This window comes from Ziziphus jujuba, chromosome 2, assembly GCF_031755915.1.
Source record: "Ziziphus jujuba cultivar Dongzao chromosome 2, ASM3175591v1".
Lineage (NCBI taxonomy): Eukaryota > Viridiplantae > Streptophyta > Magnoliopsida > Rosales > Rhamnaceae > Ziziphus > Ziziphus jujuba.
In genome coordinates, this window is record NC_083380.1 from 32,161,396 (window position 1) to 32,181,546 (window position 20,151).

The 20,151-nt window shown below is 33.0% G+C and overlaps 3 protein-coding genes and 1 pseudogene across 4 annotated transcripts; all 4 read right to left on the reverse strand.

Moving 5' to 3' along the window:
- Positions 1–1,393: 1,393 nt before the first annotated feature.
- On the reverse strand, positions 1,394–15,764 carry LOC107419539 (uncharacterized; annotated as a pseudogene).
- Positions 5,597–6,854, reverse strand: LOC132800505 (uncharacterized). The gene is made up of 2 exons (XM_060814352.1): positions 6,063–6,854; positions 5,597–5,964 (listed from the first exon to the last, which is right to left on the reverse strand). The coding sequence occupies exon 1, from the start codon at positions 6,579–6,581 to the stop codon at positions 6,090–6,092; it is 492 nt and encodes a 163-aa protein (XP_060670335.1). The 5' UTR covers positions 6,582–6,854; the 3' UTR covers positions 5,597–5,964; positions 6,063–6,089.
- Positions 10,020–12,368, reverse strand: LOC132800802 (uncharacterized). The gene is made up of 2 exons (XM_060815102.1): positions 10,072–12,368; positions 10,020–10,037 (listed from the first exon to the last, which is right to left on the reverse strand). Exons 1-2 carry the CDS (start codon positions 10,645–10,647, stop codon positions 10,020–10,022), a joined length of 594 nt encoding a protein of 197 aa, XP_060671085.1. The 5' UTR covers positions 10,648–12,368.
- A 600-nt stretch (positions 15,765–16,364) lies between the features above and the next one.
- Positions 16,365–19,690, reverse strand: LOC107417031 (rust resistance kinase Lr10-like). Of its 2 annotated transcripts, XM_060814089.1 has the most exons (4): positions 19,423–19,632; positions 18,824–19,055; positions 18,646–18,690; positions 16,365–17,761 (listed from the first exon to the last, which is right to left on the reverse strand). In XM_060814089.1, the coding sequence occupies exons 1-4, from the start codon at positions 19,492–19,494 to the stop codon at positions 16,623–16,625; spliced, it is 1,488 nt and encodes a 495-aa protein (XP_060670072.1). In that variant the 5' UTR covers positions 19,495–19,632; the 3' UTR covers positions 16,365–16,622. The 2 variants fall into 2 exon arrangements, with proteins under 2 accessions (XP_060670072.1, XP_048329745.2); XM_048473788.2 differs by having other exon boundaries at positions 16,378–17,761; positions 18,824–19,690.
- Positions 19,691–20,151: the final 461 nt, after the last annotated feature.

Sequence of the window (20,151 nt, forward strand, 5' to 3'; positions counted from 1 at the left end):
AACCCAGATGGATCCACGAAGTTTAGAATATCGTTGATTACAGCTAGAGGGAGCTGATTGGAAGCGATGGGGTTGTAGACGGTGTTGGGGAAGAACATCACCAGAAGACAAGCAGCAGAGAAGAAGAGGTGAGCTGCTAAAGCTGCAAAAGCTCCGTCTGGGCATTGATAGTGGCATAGAACCACAGGTTTCTTCTGCATCATCATCGTAATCATAGTGGTTATGGGCTTGGCTAAACCCAAACCTTCAAGAGCGTTCAACGCCATGTTTGGATGCTCTGCTTCAGAGAGAGTTTCGAGGGAAAGAAGAGAATGGCTTGGCAGCTTTAGTGGAAAACATCTATTAATTTAAGTGAAAGAAAGTACGAGAACTAGATTTTTGGGCTTTGAAAGCTGTACTTTCATATTTTGGGAACCTGAGCTTCTTGTTGTAAACAGAGTCATAGACTTCGAATCAGGGAAAACTACCAAAGCGAAGTCAGAGCTCAGAACACGCCTATTGACAATAAATGAATAATTTTTTTTTTCTTTTTTGCCTAAAAGCAATTTGTTTATTTCTATTTTTTTGAAGATTAATTACAATATTCCCTTATTAAAATACAAATTTTATTTATTTTTTTTCCCTTTTGAAAGGAAAAAATAATGATTATTAACTATCTTCATACATTTTTAATTAATAATGCCATTAGGCATAAAAAAAATTTACCAAATGATGTAGCAAAATAACATTGTATTACTTTGTTGATTTTGATATTTAATTACATTTATTTATCAAAAAGTTAAATAAATATAAAAAAATTTACTTATCTATATTTAAATTATATATAGAAGAAAATTCTACGGTATGGACCACACTTAAGCCGATTGCTGTGTATGTGTACATAGCATACACAGCAAAGTCGATATTTTTTTTTTCAAAAAGCATCAGCTTAAATATGATCCGCACCGTAGAACTACTATATATATATATGTATATTTATCAATCAATAGAATAATAATACATCATTTTTGCCATATAAACTTTTTAGTATCTACAACACTATTAATTATTAATTGGTTTCCTCCGTTTTAAGTCATATGAAATAATGAGAAGAACCATGAGTTTGATGACTTCCAAACAAAGAAGTATAGAATTTTTTATTTTTGAAGTACTGATTAAATCATTAAAATAATGATCTTTGTAAGCAATAAGTGCAATTTTTATGATCATTCTTATTGTCTTATATTCATGGTCTGTTTTTATTAAACCAATCCGAATCATCCCCCAACATAGAGATTACTATACCTCTAAAATGGAAAAGACAAATTTAATACAAAGTCTCATGGCATTGTAAATGAGAATTTGGTACAAAAACAACTAAAGGGATAAAAGCATATATTTGTCTTAGCAAATGTGAAAACAACAAGCCTACCATTCTTAGACTTTATCTCTTTAACTTGATTCTATAATTTGACTAATCTCATTGTAGTCGTCATGATATGAAGCTGTTGTTGAGTATCTTAAATCTAATTTCACCCCTTCATGATTTACAAGCTCTACAGGCTTTTCTTGTTTACATGCAAAAGGATTTGGAGGCATTTGCAGGCTTTCAACATCTCCTTCAAGCATCTCTTTGACTCTGTTCATTGTTGGTCGATCATTTGGATTCATTTGTATACACCATAATGCAACTATAATCATCTTCTTTCTTATTTTTGACTCATCCTCTGTTGCATCACCCATTTCAACGTTGTTTCTTTCTTTGAATTGATCATAAATCCACGAAGGAAAGTAAATTTGACTCGTATGATCTACACCTGCATTCAAATTCTTTCTTCTACTAGCCATTTCCATCAATAGCATTCCAAAACTATAAACATCCGCTTTGTTAGAAACTGCTCCAATATTCTTGTACAACAACTCAGGAGCTATGTATCCCATGGTTCCTCTTGCTGCAGTAAGAGAGACAATGCTATTGCCTAATGAGGATAATCTTGCGAGCCCAAAATCAGAAACCTTTGGAATAAAATTCTCATCCAAAAGAATGTTATGCGGCTTGATATCAAAATGTAAAATTTGCATGTTGCATCCTCAATGAAGATATTCAATACCACAAGCCACTCCACATGAGATTTCACAAATTTTCTTGCAATCTAAGGAGTTAGTTCCTTCTTGAGAAAAAAGATATTTGTCAAGAGATCCATTAGGCATAAAATCGTATACAAGAGCATGTTTTGATCCCTTAGCACAGAAACCAACAAGCTGCATGACATTGACATGGTGAATCCTTCCAATGGTAGAAACTTCATTGATGAAATCTTGCCCATTAGCTTTGGATTTCTCTAACAACTTGATTGCTACAAAACGTCCACTACGAAGCTTTCCTTTATAGACAGAACCATAACCTCCTTCACCAAGTTTGTCCTTGAAACCCATAGTCATCTTTCTAATATCAAAGTACGAATACCTTACAGGCATAAGATCATTGTTAGTTTGTAAGAATTCTTCGATAATGTTATACATTGATAAATGTCGCCTTCGCCATGCATAGAAAAGAAATGCAATTGCTAATAAAATCCCGCTGAACAAAACTGTAAGAAAATATATACCAAAGGAGTTATTTGATAATTATCAATATATAGTTTTAAAACTGCATGTATAAATTTTCTTAACACATAGAGCAATAGTTAATCGATGTCACAAATTTGAATTGTTAGTATATTTACTTTTCAGCAAAATATTATGTTCAAGCAATAAAATCATTGTCCCTTCTCAGACAGCCTCAATGTCAAAGAATAATAACGATAAAATGATAAAATCATGAATCTAATTGACCTTGTTATATTAATTCCTTATTCTCATATTTTTACATATTTGAGATCCTTTACTTGTTTTTCATCTATGCTTGTTTTTTAACACTTGAAATATATGTCCACACATATTTAATTTGAATTTATTTATCTTTCCAATTTTTTATTTTTTATATTTGTTGATAAAATGGTTTTGTATCGTTCATTCAATTGACAAATCAGGATTGAAAAACAAGTATAGGACAAGGATAGGAAAAAAAAAAAAAAAGGATTCTAATTCAATTTATAATAAAATAGATAGATGTAAGACACTGATTTGCATACAGAGAGTTAAATTGTTAAATTACACATGTTAGACAAATATGGGAGTTGTAAATTAAGGATTTACCGATAAATAGGATCATGATAGCGACGAGCACTACAAGACCAAAAAAGAACAAATAAAAGAGGTTAATAAATTAGATGTCCAAAAAAAATGATCCTGAATAAATCAATCAAGTAAAAAGGCTTTGTGTGTGCAGCTTTAAATATTAGCCTATATATATATAATCATAGAAATTCTCACAAAAAAACTATCAAAAATCGATTTTTCGTACTTCTCAAGCCGTTTGTGAAAACTGTAATGGTATATTAGGATGTTGAGACTTGAGAGAGGATACTCACAGGGAATATCAAGAATGCCCGGAAAAATAGTACTCCAATCATCGCCTACAGTAAGAAACAGAAATTAACACTATCAGCTCACACCATTGTTATATTATATATCTTAAATGTAGTGAAAACTATATTAATTCCACAATTTAATTAAAAAAAAAAATTTTCAGGCTCTTTATATCCTTACAATGGACCATGTTGTTGGAGCCATTGACATAGCAAGTGTAACCAAAATGAACATCATTAACAAAACTTGGCAACCATGAAAGCTCAAAGCCATATACAAGTTGATTGTGTATGTCTTTGTAGGAAATGTTGGTGCTGCTGTTTTCCCAAATTCTCTGCAGTCGTGATGTGATCATAACCATCAGCTCTATACGGCAAGAATCCTCTAACCCCGATGTATATGTTCCACCAACCTTCACATAAGAGTAGTATTCCCCTTTGGATAAGATAGTAGTAGCAGCACCACTACTATTGATGCATGGATCAGTGGGTATGTAAAGAGGAGACTCAACTGGATTTTCACACTTGACAAATGTTATAGCTTTTGAGAGTGAATATGATTCATTGCCTATATTCATCTTAATTAAATATGGATCTCTGCAACTGAAGTTATAATTGAACAGAGAATAAGGAGGTACGGAGGAGCAATTAGCCTTGTGAATATTGAAATCCGCCACTTGAATTGTGTAGTTATTGTAATTGATTGCATGGACATGGTATTTTCCTGAATACAAGTTTAAGACAGTGGAATGGTTGTTATTCTCACAAGATAGTTCATACCTTTTCTTCCCGCAGTTTGGTGGATCGGTTTGGAGCCGAAAAGGGTAGCTTATATTGTGTATATTTCCACATGAAGATGCAGGGCAATGATGATTATGATGTTTTGCATAGCTAGTTTGAAGATGGAAAACTATCAAAACAAAAAAGATGAAGCTGCCTAGGCCTATGAATGGTGTAGAAGAGGGTCTTCCAATCTCCATTTTAGGGGAGGAGGTAGGATCAGTTGGGGTTTTTCCTACTTTATTTTCTTCCAATCTTCTTCATATATATATATATATATGAAGTCTGCCATATAGGGGATGTTTATAGATCTATATATGTAGAAAATTAAGTTTGTTGACTATCACTATCCATATGGATGATTTTCCCTAGGTTAGGACCACAGGAGTCCGGTCTTCTTAGCTATTCAGCATTGAAAAGCCAAAACTAGAAAAATAAACTCTCTTAGTCAAACATAGAAACAGTTCCATTATATCATATCTAAACTATCTAAAAATTCTCTTATCCAACAAAAGAACCTCTAAAATCGTATGGCAACATTGGTGGGATGAGTTTCCTGACAATCTGATCAAAAATTTCTTGAATGAGAGAATTATTATCCATTAGTGCTATAGGGATATAATATAGGATCCATTCCTTTTGTAAGAGATAAGTTTGTAAATATGCAAGAGCATTTCTCTAATCAATATCATTTCTATTCCCTTTATATATTTATGGCATCAAAGCAGAGTTTGTTTCTCAACCAGTTCTTTCTCAAGAAGCGAAATGCCTCTTTTTGAAGAAACCCAAACTTTCCATACAGTCGTTTCATCAATGCTCAAGTTTAAAACAAGAAAAACGAGGCCAAGGCCTATGAAGGGTGAAGAAGGTCTTCCAAATAATTGCCATTTAAGGAAAGAGGAAGAATATATGAATTATATATTCATAGCTCTTTAAAACAAACAAACTAGAGTCTATGTATATCAACTACTTCATATCAACCACATATATGAAGTTTATCTATACTGGATGACCACGTTATGTGTAGAAAAGGTTTGTTGACTGTCACTATCTATATGTAAAATTTTTCCAAGGCAAGGACTTCTTCCTAGCTCGTTTATAATTGGAAATTCAAAACTAGAAAAAACTCTGTTTGATCTGGTCAAACATAGAAAAACTGAATATTATTAATATCTTAAATATATATATATATATATGGATTTTGATCTGTTGGAAGCATTTCTTTATTCTGGGAAGTTAAAGATGTGGGAAGTACTTTAGCAGAAAGCGTTGGTTCATGATGATTATGGCTTTTCTTGGCTAATTGATGAACAAGTTCCCTCCTCAACTCCGATACAGAATCAGCATTCACAGCCTACGCATAGAAGGACACGTCCAACATAAACAAATGTATAAACTTGACATGACTGTACACTAAGAATTCAGTCATCAATTCACTTGTACCTAACACAACACCTCTACACGCTGAAGCAAATAAGTACAAGAACATATATAAAAATGCTACAATGACCCATGTTTGGAGAGAGAGAGAAGGATACATTGACTATACCAGGCAATCTCCAAATGCTCCACCCACAAAAGCAATCTCATATGATTGACCGACAGAATCATTTCCTGCTTTTAGGATCAGCTGGTCATATGATTGACCGACAGAATCATTTCCTGCTTTTAGGATCAGCTGGTCAACCCTTGACTAAGTACATCCCCAAAATTCAAAAAAAGCAACTGCAAAAGCCTTATACACCCAAATAAAGAGAGAATTTTTTAGCTTTACACCTTTAATAAATAAAATAAAATAAAATAAAACCAATAAACCCATAAAAAGCAATTTACCTGCTTGAACAAAGATGGATTCAAAGTTCAAACCCGCATCGAACCAACATTCAAATCGGTTAGACCACTACCAGCTCTTTCCTCGAAATAATAAAAAGCAATAGTAGCTCCACTCCTCTGGATATCAATAACCTTCTCCACATTCTCACCAACTGAACAAGAACTCTCACCGCAAAGACCCTCCACTGCGGTCCTGTGGTGATCTGAAACCACCACTCTGCTGACATTGGAAGAGATTTCCTGAACAAACCCAGATGGATCCACGAAGTCTAGAAGGTAAATATCACTGATTTCGGCGAGAGGCAGCTTATTGGAAGCGATGGGGTTGTAGATGGTGTTGGGGAAGAACATAACCAGAAGACAAGCAGCAGAGAAGAAAAGATGAGCTGCTAAAGCTGCAAAAGCTCCGTCTGGGCATGGATAGTGGTATAGAACCGCAGGTTTCTTCTGCATCATCGTCGTAATCATGGTGGTGATGGGCTTGGCTAAACCCAAACCTCCAAGAGCGTTCAACGCCATGTTTGGTTGCTCTGCTTCAGAAAGAGTTTCGAAGGAAAGAAGAGAAGGGCTTGGTAGCTTTAGTGGAAGAGATCTATTAATTTAAGAGAGAAAGAAAGTACGAGAATTAGATGTTTGGTCTTTGAAAGCTGTAGTTTCGTATTTTGGGAACAGAGTTAAATGACTTCGAATTGGGGAAAACTACCGAAGCGAAGTCAGAGCTCTGAACACGCATATTTACAATAAATGAATAATTTTTTTTTTTCCTTTTTTGCCTAAATGCAATTTGTTTATTTATATATTTCTTGAACATAATTACAATATTCCCTTATTAAAATACAAGTTTTGATTTTTTTTTTGTTTTTTGGCCCTTTTGAAAGGAAAAAATAATGATTACTAACTATCTTCATACAGTTTTAATTAATAATGTCATTAGGTATAAAAAAGATTTACCAAATGATGCAGCAAAATAACATAGTTTTATTTTATTGATTTTGATATTTAATTACATATATTTATTAAAAAGTTAAATAAATATAAAAAAATTTACTTATCTATATTTAAATTATATATATATATATATATATGTATATTTAATAGAATAATAATACAATTTTTGCCATATAAACTTTTTAGTACCTATAACACTGTTAACTATTAATTGGTTTCCTCCGTTTTACATCGTATGAGATAATGAGAAGAGTCATGAGCTTGATGACTTCCAAACAAAGAAGTACAATTTTTTTTTTTTCATTTTTGAAGTATAGATTAAAACATTAAAATAATGATCTTTGTAAACAATAAGTGTAATTTTTTTGATCATTCTTATTGTTTTATATTTATGGTCTTTTTTTACTAAACTAATCGGAATCATCCCCAAACATATAAATTACTTGACTTCTAAAAAGGAAAAGACTAATTTAATACAAAGCCTCATGGCATTGTAAATGAGAATTTAGTTCTAAAACAAGTAAAGGGCTAAAAGCATATATTTGCCTTAGCAAATGCGAAATGCGAAAACAACAAACCTACCATTTTTACTCTTTATTTCTTTAACTTGATTCTATAATTTGACTAATCTCATTGTAGTTGTCATGATATGAAGCTGTTGTTGAGTATCTTGAATCTGATTTCACCCCTTCATCATTTACAAGCTCTACAGGCTTTTCTTGTGGACATACAAAAGGCTTTGGAGACATTTGCAAGCTTTCATTATCTCCTTCAAGCATCTCTTTGACTCTATTCATTGTTGGTCGATCATTTGGATTCATCTGTATACACCATAATGCAACAATAATCATCTTTTTTCTTATTTTTGATTAATCCTCTGTCGCATCACCCATTTCAATGTTGTTTCCTTCCTTGAATTGATCATAAATCCACGAAGGAAAGTAAATTTGACTCGTACGATCTGCGCCTGCATTCAAATTCTTTCTTCTACTAGCCATTTCCATCAATAGCATTCCGAAACTATAAACATCCACTTTATTAGAAACTGCTCCAATATTCTTGTAAAACAACTCAGGAGCTATATATCCCATGGTTCCTCTTGCTGCGGTAAGAGAGACAATGCTGTTGCCTAATGGAGATAATTTTGCAAGTCCGAAATCAGAAACCTTTGGAATAAAATTCTCATCTAAAAGAATGTTGTGCGGCTTGATATCAAAATGCAGAATTTGCATGTTGCATCCTCGATGAAGATATTCAATACCATGAGCCACACCACATGAGATTTTACACATTGTCTTGCAATCTAAGGAGTTAATTCCTTCTTTAGAAAAAAGATATTTGTCAAGGGATCCATTAGGCATAAAATCGTATACAAGAGCACGTTTTGATCCCTCAGCACAGAAACCAACAAGCCGCACAACATTGATGTGGTGAATCCTTCCAATGGTAGAAACTTCATTGATGAAATCTTGCCCATTAGCCTTGGATTTCTCTAACATCTTGATTGCTGCAAAACGTCCACTACGAAGCTTTCCTTTATAGACAGAACCATAACCTCCTTCACCAAGTTTGTCCTTGAAACCCTTAGTCATCTTTCTAATATCGGAGTACGAATACCTTATAGGCATAAGATCGTTGTTAGTTTGTAAGAATTCTTCAATAAATGTCGCCTTCGCCATTTGCAGATGAGGAATGCAATTCCAAATAGAATCCAGCCAAAAAAAACTGTACGAAAATATATACCAAAGGAGTTATTTGATAATTATCAATGTATAATTTTAAAACTGCATGTATTAAAATTTTCTTATCACATATACCAACAGTTAATCGATGTCACAAATTTGAGTTGTTTAGTATATATATTTGCTTTTCGGTTCAAAATTATGTTCAAGTAATAAAATCATCATCCCTTCTCAGACAGCCTCAATGTCAAAGAATAATAATGATAAAATGATAAAATCATGAATCTAATTGATCTTGTTGTATTAATTCCTTATTCTCATATTCTTACATATTTGAGCTCCTCTACTTGTTTTCATCTATGCTTGCTTTTTAACACTTGAAATATATATCCATTAATATTTAATTTGAATTTATTTTTATTTTCGATTTTTGATTTTTGATTTTTGTTGCTAAAATGGTTTTATGTTATTCATCGAATTGACAAACCAGGATTGAAGAACAAGTATAGGACAAGGATAGGAGGAAAAAAAAAAACAAAAAAAAAAAAAACAAAGGATTCTAATTCAATTTATGCATAAAGTAAATAGACAGACGACACTTATTTGCATACAGAGAGTTAAATTGTTAGATTACTCATGTTAGACAAATATGGGTGTTGTAAATTAAGGATTTACCGATTAATAGGATCATGATGGGGACAAGCACTACAAGTAAAAAAAACAAGTAAAATAGTTAGTAAATTAGATGTCCAAAAAAATGATCCTGAATAAATCAATCAAGTAAAAAGACTTTGTGTGTGCAGCTTTAAATACTAGCCTATATATATATATATATATATATGACCATAGAAATTCTCACAAAAAAACTATCAGAAACTAGATCTTTTGTATTTTTCAAGCAGTTTGTGAAAACTGTTTCTTTCTAGGATAGTAATAGTATATTAGGATCTTGAGACTTAAGAGAGGATACTCACAGCCAATTTTAAGATTGGTCGGAACACTAGTACCCCGGTCAAAGCCTACAGTAGGAAACAGAAATTAACACTGTCAGCTCACATCATTATTATATTATATATCTTAAAGGCAGTGGAAACTATACGAATTCCACAATTTAATTAAAAAAAATTTACGCTTCTATATATATATATATACTTACAAACGACCATGTTGTTAGAGCCATTGACATAGCAAGCAAAATCAACAAAACTAGTCAACCATGAAAGCTCAAAGCCGTATACAAGTTGATTGTGTATGTCTTTGTAGGAAACGTTGGTGCTGCTGTTTTCCCAAATTCTCTGCAGTCGTGATGTGATCATAACCATAAGCTCTATGCGGCAAGAATCCTCTAACTCCGACGTATTTGTTCCACCAACCTTCACATAAGAGTAATATTCCTCTTTGGATAAGGTAGTACTAGCAGCACCGCTACTATTAATGCATGGTTCAGTGGGTACATACAGAGGAGACTCAACTGGATTTTCACACTTGATGAATATTATAACCTCTGAAAGTGAGATGTTATCCAAAGTTTTTCCGTTATCATTCAAAAATGATCCTGAATATGGAGATTCATCAGTGAAGTTATATGCGGCCAAGGAGTAAAGTGGTACGGTGAAGCAATTAGCCTTGTCAATATTGACATCAGCCAGTCGGATTGTATAGTTATCGTAATTGATTGCACGGACATGGTATTTTCCTGAATACAAGTTTAAGACAGTAGAACGGTTGTTATTCTCACATGATAGTTCATACCTTTTCTTCCCGCAGTTTGGTGGATCGGTTTGGAGCCGAAAAGGGTAGCTTATATTGGGTATATTTCCACATGAAGATGCAGGGCAAAGATGATGATCATGATGTTTTGCATAGCTAGTTTGAAGATGGAAAACCATCAAAACAAGAAGGATGAATCTGCCTGGGCCTATGAATGGTGAAGAAGAGGGTTTTCCAATCTCCATATTTTGGGGGAGGAATAGAAGAATATAAATTAGGGGATCTAAATTATTACAAACAATTGCTCTATTACAGTTTATATCATCCACATATACATACCAAGTCTGACCGGGAATTTTATGTTAAATATTGACGCAGACATTTCCGTACGTTGACTGCCTCTGTAAGCGAGTGTTAGGCCACTTTCGTAGCTCATTCCCTCGGAAAGTTTTATAGGTAGCAACCTCAGGTACCCTTCTTCCTAGCTCATTCCTAATTGGAAAGTAACTAGAAAATTCTAATATATATGTATATATATATATATATATATAGCTTTTTTAGAAAAAGACCTCTTTCATTGGCAGAGAGTAATTATTATGAGTGTAAAAGCAGTGACAGAGAGCATCGATGAGCGTATTCCAGTTGGGTCTGTGTCATTACTTTCTTGTGATTTTCAAAAAAGAAAAAAAAAAATTGTACGTTATTGTGTTTTTCTAGTGCTCTTAATAGACCGAAAACATGAGAAGATTTATGTATGATATTAGGTCTTTTTTATTTTTTTCTTTTTCTTCCTTTTTTGTCTGTAAAGTTTTTGTATTACTAGTGTATTGTCCAATAACTTTTATAGACTTTATAAATGGAACTATATAAACACTTTGTTGTTTTTTTATTCTAAATTAACGATGAACATGAGAAGTTGATGGGATGAGGTTTGGTGATAAAGGGAAGAGAAAGAAAGCAAGAAAAAAAACAAATAAAATTATGATTTTGCCCCTCTTTAATGATATATTAGCCTAGAAATTCGAACCATAACAGATGAGAGGCTTTTCTACTGGTTTTAGAGAGAAAAACAGTGGGTTTTTCAAAATCCCATCACTGTTACTATGCTCTTGGTGAAAAATCATCATCTCAAAATCCCATCAATGGTACTATGCTCTTAATGAAAAATCATCATCTCTTTGTTTGTCGGTGGACGTAAATCACCTTGATCGAACCACATAAAAACATTTGTGTGTTTTTTGTTCTCTCTCTCTCTCTCTCTTCTCTTATATTTATGTGTTTTGTCTCTTTTTCTCTCTAGATTTTTCATGAGTTTGTTATGAGATTTTCTATTTCATCAATATTTGTTTGTTTGTGGATTTTTGTGGGTTGTGTGTTGCTTGTGGATATATATATTGCTTGCTATATACAGGTTGAATCTCTACATACTTCAATTTGTAATTGAGTGTAAAATATAAATATCAAACCTCACAATTTCTAACTTATTCATTAACAACGACTTCCGAATATTTTTGGAATCTCTCCAACTTAATTTACTTTGCACACCATTTTTGTGGCATTCCCGTTCTTCCTCTTTCTGTCTATTCCAACCGCAGAAAACCAAAGCCCAACAAAAAGTAAAATGCCAAGAAATTTTCTCTCTTCTTCATTGTATACCCTCAAAACAAACAATTCTTGTTTTGACTAAAAAAATGGATATACACTTGATTGATGTTAACTTCACTTTTTAAGTAAAATGTCTCCTGAAGCATTTCATTATTGATGGTAAGAGGAATCACAGAGGATGATAAAAATTTTACAGTGGAAGAACCTCTTATATTCTTATATTCGCCTTTACTGGTTCTTTTTGAAAAGTTTTATTTGCTTTTACGTCAATAATGTTGCAGCACATGAGTTAGCAAAGTTTAATTTAGTAAGGGCCCTAGTAGCTTATTCTTCTTGTTTGTGTTATTTATTTTCTTATTATCTTATATTTATTTTTTAAAATGTATATTATACTTTTCTTTAATATAATTTCATTTGTTTCTTTGAAACAATAAACAAAAAAAATAAAAAAATAAAGTAAAATGCCTCCTTTATTTTTAAATTTTTAAAAAATTTAAAACGAAATAAAATATTTTTATTCACATGAGGTATATATATTTTTGTTACAACAAAGTATATATTATATTTAGTAGTCAATGAATCTTTATCAATGTCAATGAAAACCTATCAATACCTATAGAATTCGTTTAAAATGAAAATATATAAAGAGTTTGATAATTTTTCATAATTCTGTTAACTCTATAAAAGTTAATTGAATTTATTTAACTTTGCAAAAGTAATCACTTAAAAATACTTCATAAAAATATTCAAAAGTCTATATTAGATCTACTCCAGTCATTGCGATAAGGGTGGTCAACGAAGACTTATAGAAGCCCTTATCGAATTTGAAGAGGAATGGTCCACATATCGGCGAGAGGGGAGCTATGAGTCAGTCACATGGGCCACCAATTTGTTGGTTGGTTGATTCTCGAAACCATACAAAGAGAAATAAATTAACAAAGGAAATTGCATATCATAGTGCTCCTCTACTAAATTTCCATTAAATTTTCGCACATATTATTTAAAATTCATCATCATTGTTATTAAAGCATAGCTATCCCACAATTAATAAGCCTTTTGCATTATCTTTTTTTCATCCCTCTCTATATCAACTCTCTGGTCTAACATTGTTGTTAGTGGCCATTCTGGTTTTAGACTAAGGTAGCCTTACAATTAATTTGAAATGCAAAAGCTATTAGAAAGTGGACCTAACTCTGCATATGCAAGCCACTTAAATAGATACAAAACAAAGTATCAAAAAAAAATAAATAAATAAATAAATAAGACACTTAGAACAGGAAATGACCAAGACAAACTGCAAGGCTTCTCCAGCAATTTGTTCTGGTCAATTAACTACAATTCAATAACAAACAAGCGGCATTAGGCATCATAAAAAATGGTCATCGGCCTCATGGCTGACCCATGAATAAATCCTCAATGATCACCATCTGGGTCTTCACCAGGTCAGCCACTGCTTTTTTAAACTCTGTTTTGTAAGATGGAAGCATGTTCTGTATCCTTTAATGGTGAGACTATGCTAGAATTCTTCTCCATGGGAGGTTTTGACAACGTAATAGTTAAAAATTGGAGCTTTCATAAGAGCTATTCAATTCGCCTCTTTTAGTGGCTTGTACATAAGACTTCTTTGGTTGGCAGCAATTCTTATATTATTCTGCAACCCCCTATAGTCCTTTAGTTGTGACACTAGAGGCATTTTTAGTTGTGACACTTCAAAGATAATCAAAAGAAAGTAGGCACACAAACTTACGGAAGTATTGGCATGAAATCCTTGACCAAGGAAAAGATTAGGTGTATTATCTGAACCACATCATTATAGAGTTGAAGTGATCTCCAATGTCCAAGTGACTGACTGTTATTTACCCTGACAAGGGGGCTTATCCAATTTATCAGAAACAACTGAGGTATGATTTCTCTGTTGCATGAATATATATTACTGGAGAATAGAACAGTCTACCACATCATAACTCTAGAAAGAATAGCTCTAAGCAATTAATGCCACGCTTACCAGTTTTAGTCCTCAACATTGCTTTTCCATAGGAATTATAACTACGAGAAAATGGCATGTAAATGCTTAAATGTGGCGAGCCAATAATCAATGCATTCAAAGGAGAAAAGAACAGGAATTTTTCAAGAAAAGAAATTCCTCCAATGAAAGGTGTGAAGCTTTTGTACTCATCTATGTCATTTAAGTCCTTGAGTTGCTTCAGGCCCACAACAAGTCAACAACTATTTGTGTAGCTAGCAAAATAACAACTTTAGACTAGATTGAAACGTACACTCCAAGCCTACTTATTTTCTAGGGATAAATTGCAGTCGACCAATAATATAAAAAACAGAAAAGTCTAATCAATGACTGTTAAAAAAAGAAAGAAAAATATGCTACAAGTACATTGACAATCATATATGTAGGTAGATAGCTGCATACCTCCACTTTAGATTACGGCTTTTGTTGGCTAATTGATGAACAAGTTCACTCCTCAACTCTGATACAGAATCAGCATTCACAGCCTACCCATAGAAGAACAAGTCTAACGTAAACAAATGTATAAACTTGATATGACTGTACACTGAGAATTCAGTCATCAATTCACTTGTACCTAATAAAACACTTCCACACTCTGAAGCAAGTAAGTACAAGAACATATATAAAAATGCTACACTGAACCATGTTTGGAGAGAGAGAAGGATACATTGACTATACCAGGCAATGTCCAAATGCGCCACTCACAAGAGCAATCTCATATGATTGACCGAAAGAATCATTTCCTGCTTTTAGGATAAGCTGGCCAATCCCTGACTAATTACATCCTCCAAATTCAAACAAAACAACTGCAAAAAACTTATACACCCAAATAAAGAGAGAACTTATTAGCTTTATAGCTTCAACAAAAAAAATAAAAAAATAAAATAAAATAAGCCCTTAAAAAACAAATTACCTGCTTGAACAAGGATGGATTCAAAGTTCAAACCCACATCGAATCAACATTCAAATCTTTTAGACCACTACCAGCTCTTTCCTTGAAATGATCAAAAGCAATAGTAGCTCCACTCCTCCGGATATCAATAACCCTCTCCACATTCTCACCAACTGAACAAGAACTCTCACCGCAAAGATTCTCCACTACGGTCTAGTGATGATCCAAAACCACCACTCTGCTGACCTTGGAAGAGGTTTCCTGAACAAACCCAGATGGATCCACGAAGTCTAGAAGGTAAATATCGCTGATTACGGCCAGAGGGAGCTGATTGGAAGCGATGGGGTTGTAGACAGTGTTGGGGAAGAACATCACCAGAAGACAAGCAGCAGAGAAGAAGAGGTGAGCTGCTAAAGCTGCAAAAGCGCCGTCTGGGCATGGATAGTGGTATAGAACCGCAGGTTTTTTCTGCATCATCATCGTAATCATAGTGGTTATGGGCTTGGCTAAACCCAAACCTTCAAGAGCGTTCAACGCCATGTTTGGTTGCTCTGCTTCAGAGAGAGTTTCGAGGGAAAGAAGAGAAGGGCTTGGCAGCTTTAGTGGAAAACATCTATTAATTTAAGAGAAAAAGAAAGTACGAGAATTAGGGCCTTGAAAGCTGTAGTTTCGTATTTTGGGAACCTGAGCTTCCTGTTATAAACAGAGTCATAGACTTCGAATTGGGGAAAACTACCAAAGCGAAGTCGGAGCTCAGAACACGCTTATTTAGAACAAATGGATAATTGTTTTTTCTTTTCTTTTTTGCCTAAATGCAATTTGTTTATTTATATTTTTTTGAAGCTTAATTACAATATTCCCTTATTAAAATACAAATTTTGATTTATCTTTTTTTACCCTTTTGAAAGGAAAAAATAATGATTACTAACTATCTTCATACATTTTTAATTAATAATGCCATTAGGCATAAAAAAATTTACCAAAGCAAAATAACATTGTATTTCTTTATTGATTTTGATATTTAATTACATTTATTTATCAACAAGTTAAATAAATAGAAAAAAATTATTTATCTATATTTAAATTATATGTATGTATAGGAAAATTTTATGGTGTAGATCACATCTAAGCCGATTATTGCGTATGTGTATACAACGTACACAGCAAAGTTGATATTTTTTTTTTAAAAAAACATCGGTTTAAATGTGGTCCGCACTGTAGAACTACTATATATATATATATATTTATCAATCAATAGAATAATAATACATCATTTTTGCCATATAAACTTTTTAGTATCTACAATACTATTAATTATTAATTGGTTTCCTCCGTTTTAAGTCGTATAAAATAATGAGAAGAACCATGAGTTTGATGACTTCCAAACAAAGAAGTATGGAATTTTTTTATTTTTGAAGTACTGGTTGAATAATTAAAATAATGATCTTTGTAAGCAATAAGTGCAATTTTTAGGATTATTCTTATTGTCTTATATTTGGGGTCTATCTTATTAAACCAATCGGAATCATCCCCCAACATATAGATTACTCTACCTCTAAAATGGAAAAGACAAATTTAATACAAAGTCTCATGGCATTGTAAATGAGAATTTGGTACTAAAACAACTAAAGGGATAAAAGTATATATTTGTCTTAGCAAATGTGAAAACAACAAGCCTACCATTCTTAGACTTTATCTCTTTAACTTGATTCTATAATTTGACTAATCTCATTGTAGTCGTCATGATATGAAGCTGTTGTTGAGTATCTTAAATCTAATTTCACCCCTTCATGATTTACAAGCTCTACAGGCTTTTCTTGTTTACTTGCAAAAGGCTTTGGAGGCATTTGCAGGCTTTCAACATCTCCTTCAAGCATCTCTTTGACTCTGTTCATTGTTGGTCGATCATTTGGATTCATTTGTATACACCATAATGCAACTATAATCATCTTCTTTCTTATTTTTGACTCATCCTCTGTTGCATCACCCATTTCAACGTTGTTTCCTTCCTTCAATTGATCATAAATCCACGAAGGAAAGTAAATTTGACTCGTATGATCTGCACCTGCATTCAAATTCTTTCTTCTACTAGCCATTTCCATCAATAGTATTCCAAAACTATAAACATCCGCTTTGTTAGAAACTGCTCCAATATTCTTGTAAAACAACTCAGGAGCTATGTATCCCATGGTTCCTCTTGCTGCAGTAAGAGAGACAATGCTATTGCCTAATGGGGATAATCTTGCGAGCCCAAAATCAGAAACCTTTGGAATAAAATTCTCATCCAAAAGAATGTTATGCGGCTTGATATCAAAATGTAAAATTTGCATGTTGCATCCTCGATGAAGATATTCAATACCACAAGCCACTTCACATGAGATTTCACACATTTTCTTGCAATCTAAGGAGTTAGTTCCTTCTTGAGAAAAAAGATATTTGTCAAGAGATCCATTAGGCATAAAATCGTATACAAGAGCATGTTTTGATCCCTGAGCACAGAAACCAACAAGCTGCACGACATTGACATGGTGAATCCTTCCAATGGTAGAAACTTCATTGATGAAATCTTGCCCATTAGCCTTGGATTTCTCTAACATCTTGATTGCTACAAAACGTCCACTACGAAGCTTTCCTTTATAGACAGAACCATAACCTCCTGCACCAAGTTTGTCCTTGAAACCCATAGTCATCTTTCTAATATCGAAGTATGAATACCTTACAGGCATAAGATCGTTGTTAGTTTGTAAGAATTCTTCGATAATGTTATACATTGATAAATGTCGCCTTCGCCATGCGCAAAAAAGAAATGAAATTGCTAATAAAATCCCGCTGAACAAAACTGTAAGAAAATATATACCAAAGGAGTTATTTGATAATTATCGATGTATAGTTTTAAAACTGCATGTATAAATTTTCTTAACACATAGAGCAATAGTTAATCGATGTCACAAATTTGAATTGTTAGTATATTTGCTTTTCAGTTCAAAATTATGTTCAAGCAATAAAATCATCGTCCCGTCTCAGATAGCCTCAATGTCAAAGAATAATAACAATAAAATGATAAAATCGTGAATCTAATTGACCTTGTTATATTAATTCCTTATTCTCATAGTTTTTACATATTTGAGATCCTCTACTTGTTTTTCATCTATGCTTGTTTTTTAACACTTGAAATAATATCCATACATATTTAATTTGAATTTATTTATCTTTCCAATTTTTTATTTTTTATATTTGTTGATAAAATGGTTTTATATCGTTCATTCAATTGACAAATCAGGATTGAAAAACAAGTATAGGAAAAGGACAGGAAAAAAAAAAAAAAAGGGATTCTAATTCAATTTATAATAAAGTAGATAGATGTACGACACTGATTTGCATACAGAGAGTTAAATTGTTAAATTACACATGTTAGACAAATATGGGAGTTGTAAATTAAGGGTTTACGGATAAATAGGATCATGATAGCGACGAGCACTACAAGACCAAAAAAGAACAAATAAAAGAGGTTAATAAATTAGATGTCCAAAAAAAATGATCCTGAATAAATCAATCAAGTAAAAAGGACTTGTGTGTGCAGCTTTAAATATTAGCCTATATATATATGATCATAGAAATTCTCACAAAGAAACTATCAAAAATTCGATTTTTCGTATTTCTCAAGCCGTTTGTGAAAACTGTAATGGTATATTAGGATGTTGAGACTTGAGAGAGGATACTCACAGGGAATATCAAGAATGCCGGGAAAAATAGTACTCCAATCATCGCCTACAGTAAGAAACAGAAATTAACACTGTCAGCTCACACCGTTGTTATATTATATATCTTAAATGTAGTGGAAACTATATTAATTCCACAATTTAATTAAAAAAAAAAAAATTCAGCCTCTGTATATCCTTACAATGGACCACGTTGTTGGAGCCATTGACATAGCAAGTGTAACCAAAATGAACATCATTAACAAAACTTGGCAACCATGAAAGCTCAAAGCCGTATACAAGTTGATTGTGTATGTCTTTGTAGGAAATGTTGGTGCTGCTGTTTTCCCAAATTCTCTGCTGTCGTGATGTGATCATAACCATCAGCTCTATACGGCAAGAATCCTCTAACCCCGATGTATATGTTCCACCAACCTTCACATAAGAGTAGTATTCCCCTTTGGATAAGATAGTAGTAGCAGCACCACTACTATTGATGCATGGATCAGTGGGTATGTAAAGAGGAGACTCAACTGGATTTTCACACTTGACAAATGTTATAGCTTCTGAGAGTGAATATGATTCACTGCCTGTATTCATCTTAATTAAATATGGATCTCTGCGACTGAAGTTATAATTGAACAGAGAATAAGGAGGCACGAAGGAGCAATTAGCCTTGTGAATATTGAAATCCGCCACTTGAATTGTGTAGTTATTGTAATTGATTGCATGGACATGGTATTTTCCTGAATACAAGTTTAAGACAGTGGAATGGTTGTTATTCTCACAAGATAGTTCATACCTTTTCTTCCCGCAGTTTGGTGGATCGGTTTGGAGCCGAAAAGGGTAGCTTATATTGTGTATATTTCCACATGAAGATGCAGGGCAATGATGATTATGATGTTTTGCATAGCTAGTTTGAAGATGGAAAACTATCAAAACAAAAAAGATGAAGCTGCCTAGGCCTATGAATGGTGTAGAAGAGGGTCTTCCAATCTCCATTTTGGGTGAGGAGGTAGGATCAGTTGGGGTTTTTCCTACTCTATTTTCTTCCAATCTTCTTCATATATATATATATATATATATATATACACCATATAAGGGGATGTTTACAGATCTATATATGTAGTCAATTAAGTTTGTTGACTATCACTATCCATATGGACGATTTTCCCTAGGTTAGGACCACAGGAGTCAGGTCTTCTTAGCTATTCAGCATTGAAAAGTCAAAACTAGAAAAATAAACTCTCTTAGTCAAACATAGAAACAGTTCCATTATATCATATCTAAACTATCTAAAAATTATCCAACAAAAGAACTTCTAAAATCGTATGGCAACATTGGTGGGATGAGTTTCCTGACAATCTGATCAAAAATTTCTTGAATGAGAGAATTATTATCCATTAGCGCTATAGGGATATAATATAGGATCCATTCCTTTTGTAAGAGATAAGTCTGTAAATATGCAAGAGCATTTCTCTATTCAATATCATTTCTATTCCCTTTATATATTTATGGTATCAAAGCAGAG

Excerpts from the sequence above, each read along its gene's own strand:
- LOC132800505 (XM_060814352.1), bottom strand. The coding sequence starts at position 6,581 with ATGGCGTTGAACGCTCTTGGAGGTTTGGGTTTAGCCAAGCCCATCACC.
- LOC132800802 (XM_060815102.1), bottom strand. The coding sequence starts at position 10,647 with ATGGAGATTGGAAAACCCTCTTCTTCACCATTCATAGGCCCAGGCAGA.
- LOC107417031 (XM_048473788.2), bottom strand. The coding sequence starts at position 19,622 with ATGGAGATTGGAAGACCCTCTTCTACACCATTCATAGGCCTAGGCAGC. Across the intron at positions 18,691-18,823 it reads CTCCAACAACGTGGTCCATT|GCGATGATTGGAGTACTATT; the intron begins GTAAGGATATAC and ends TTCTTACTGTAG. Across the intron at positions 17,762-18,645 it reads CGGCATTCTTGATATTCCCT|TTTTGTTCAGCGGGATTTTA; the intron begins GTGAGTATCCTC and ends ATTTTCTTACAG.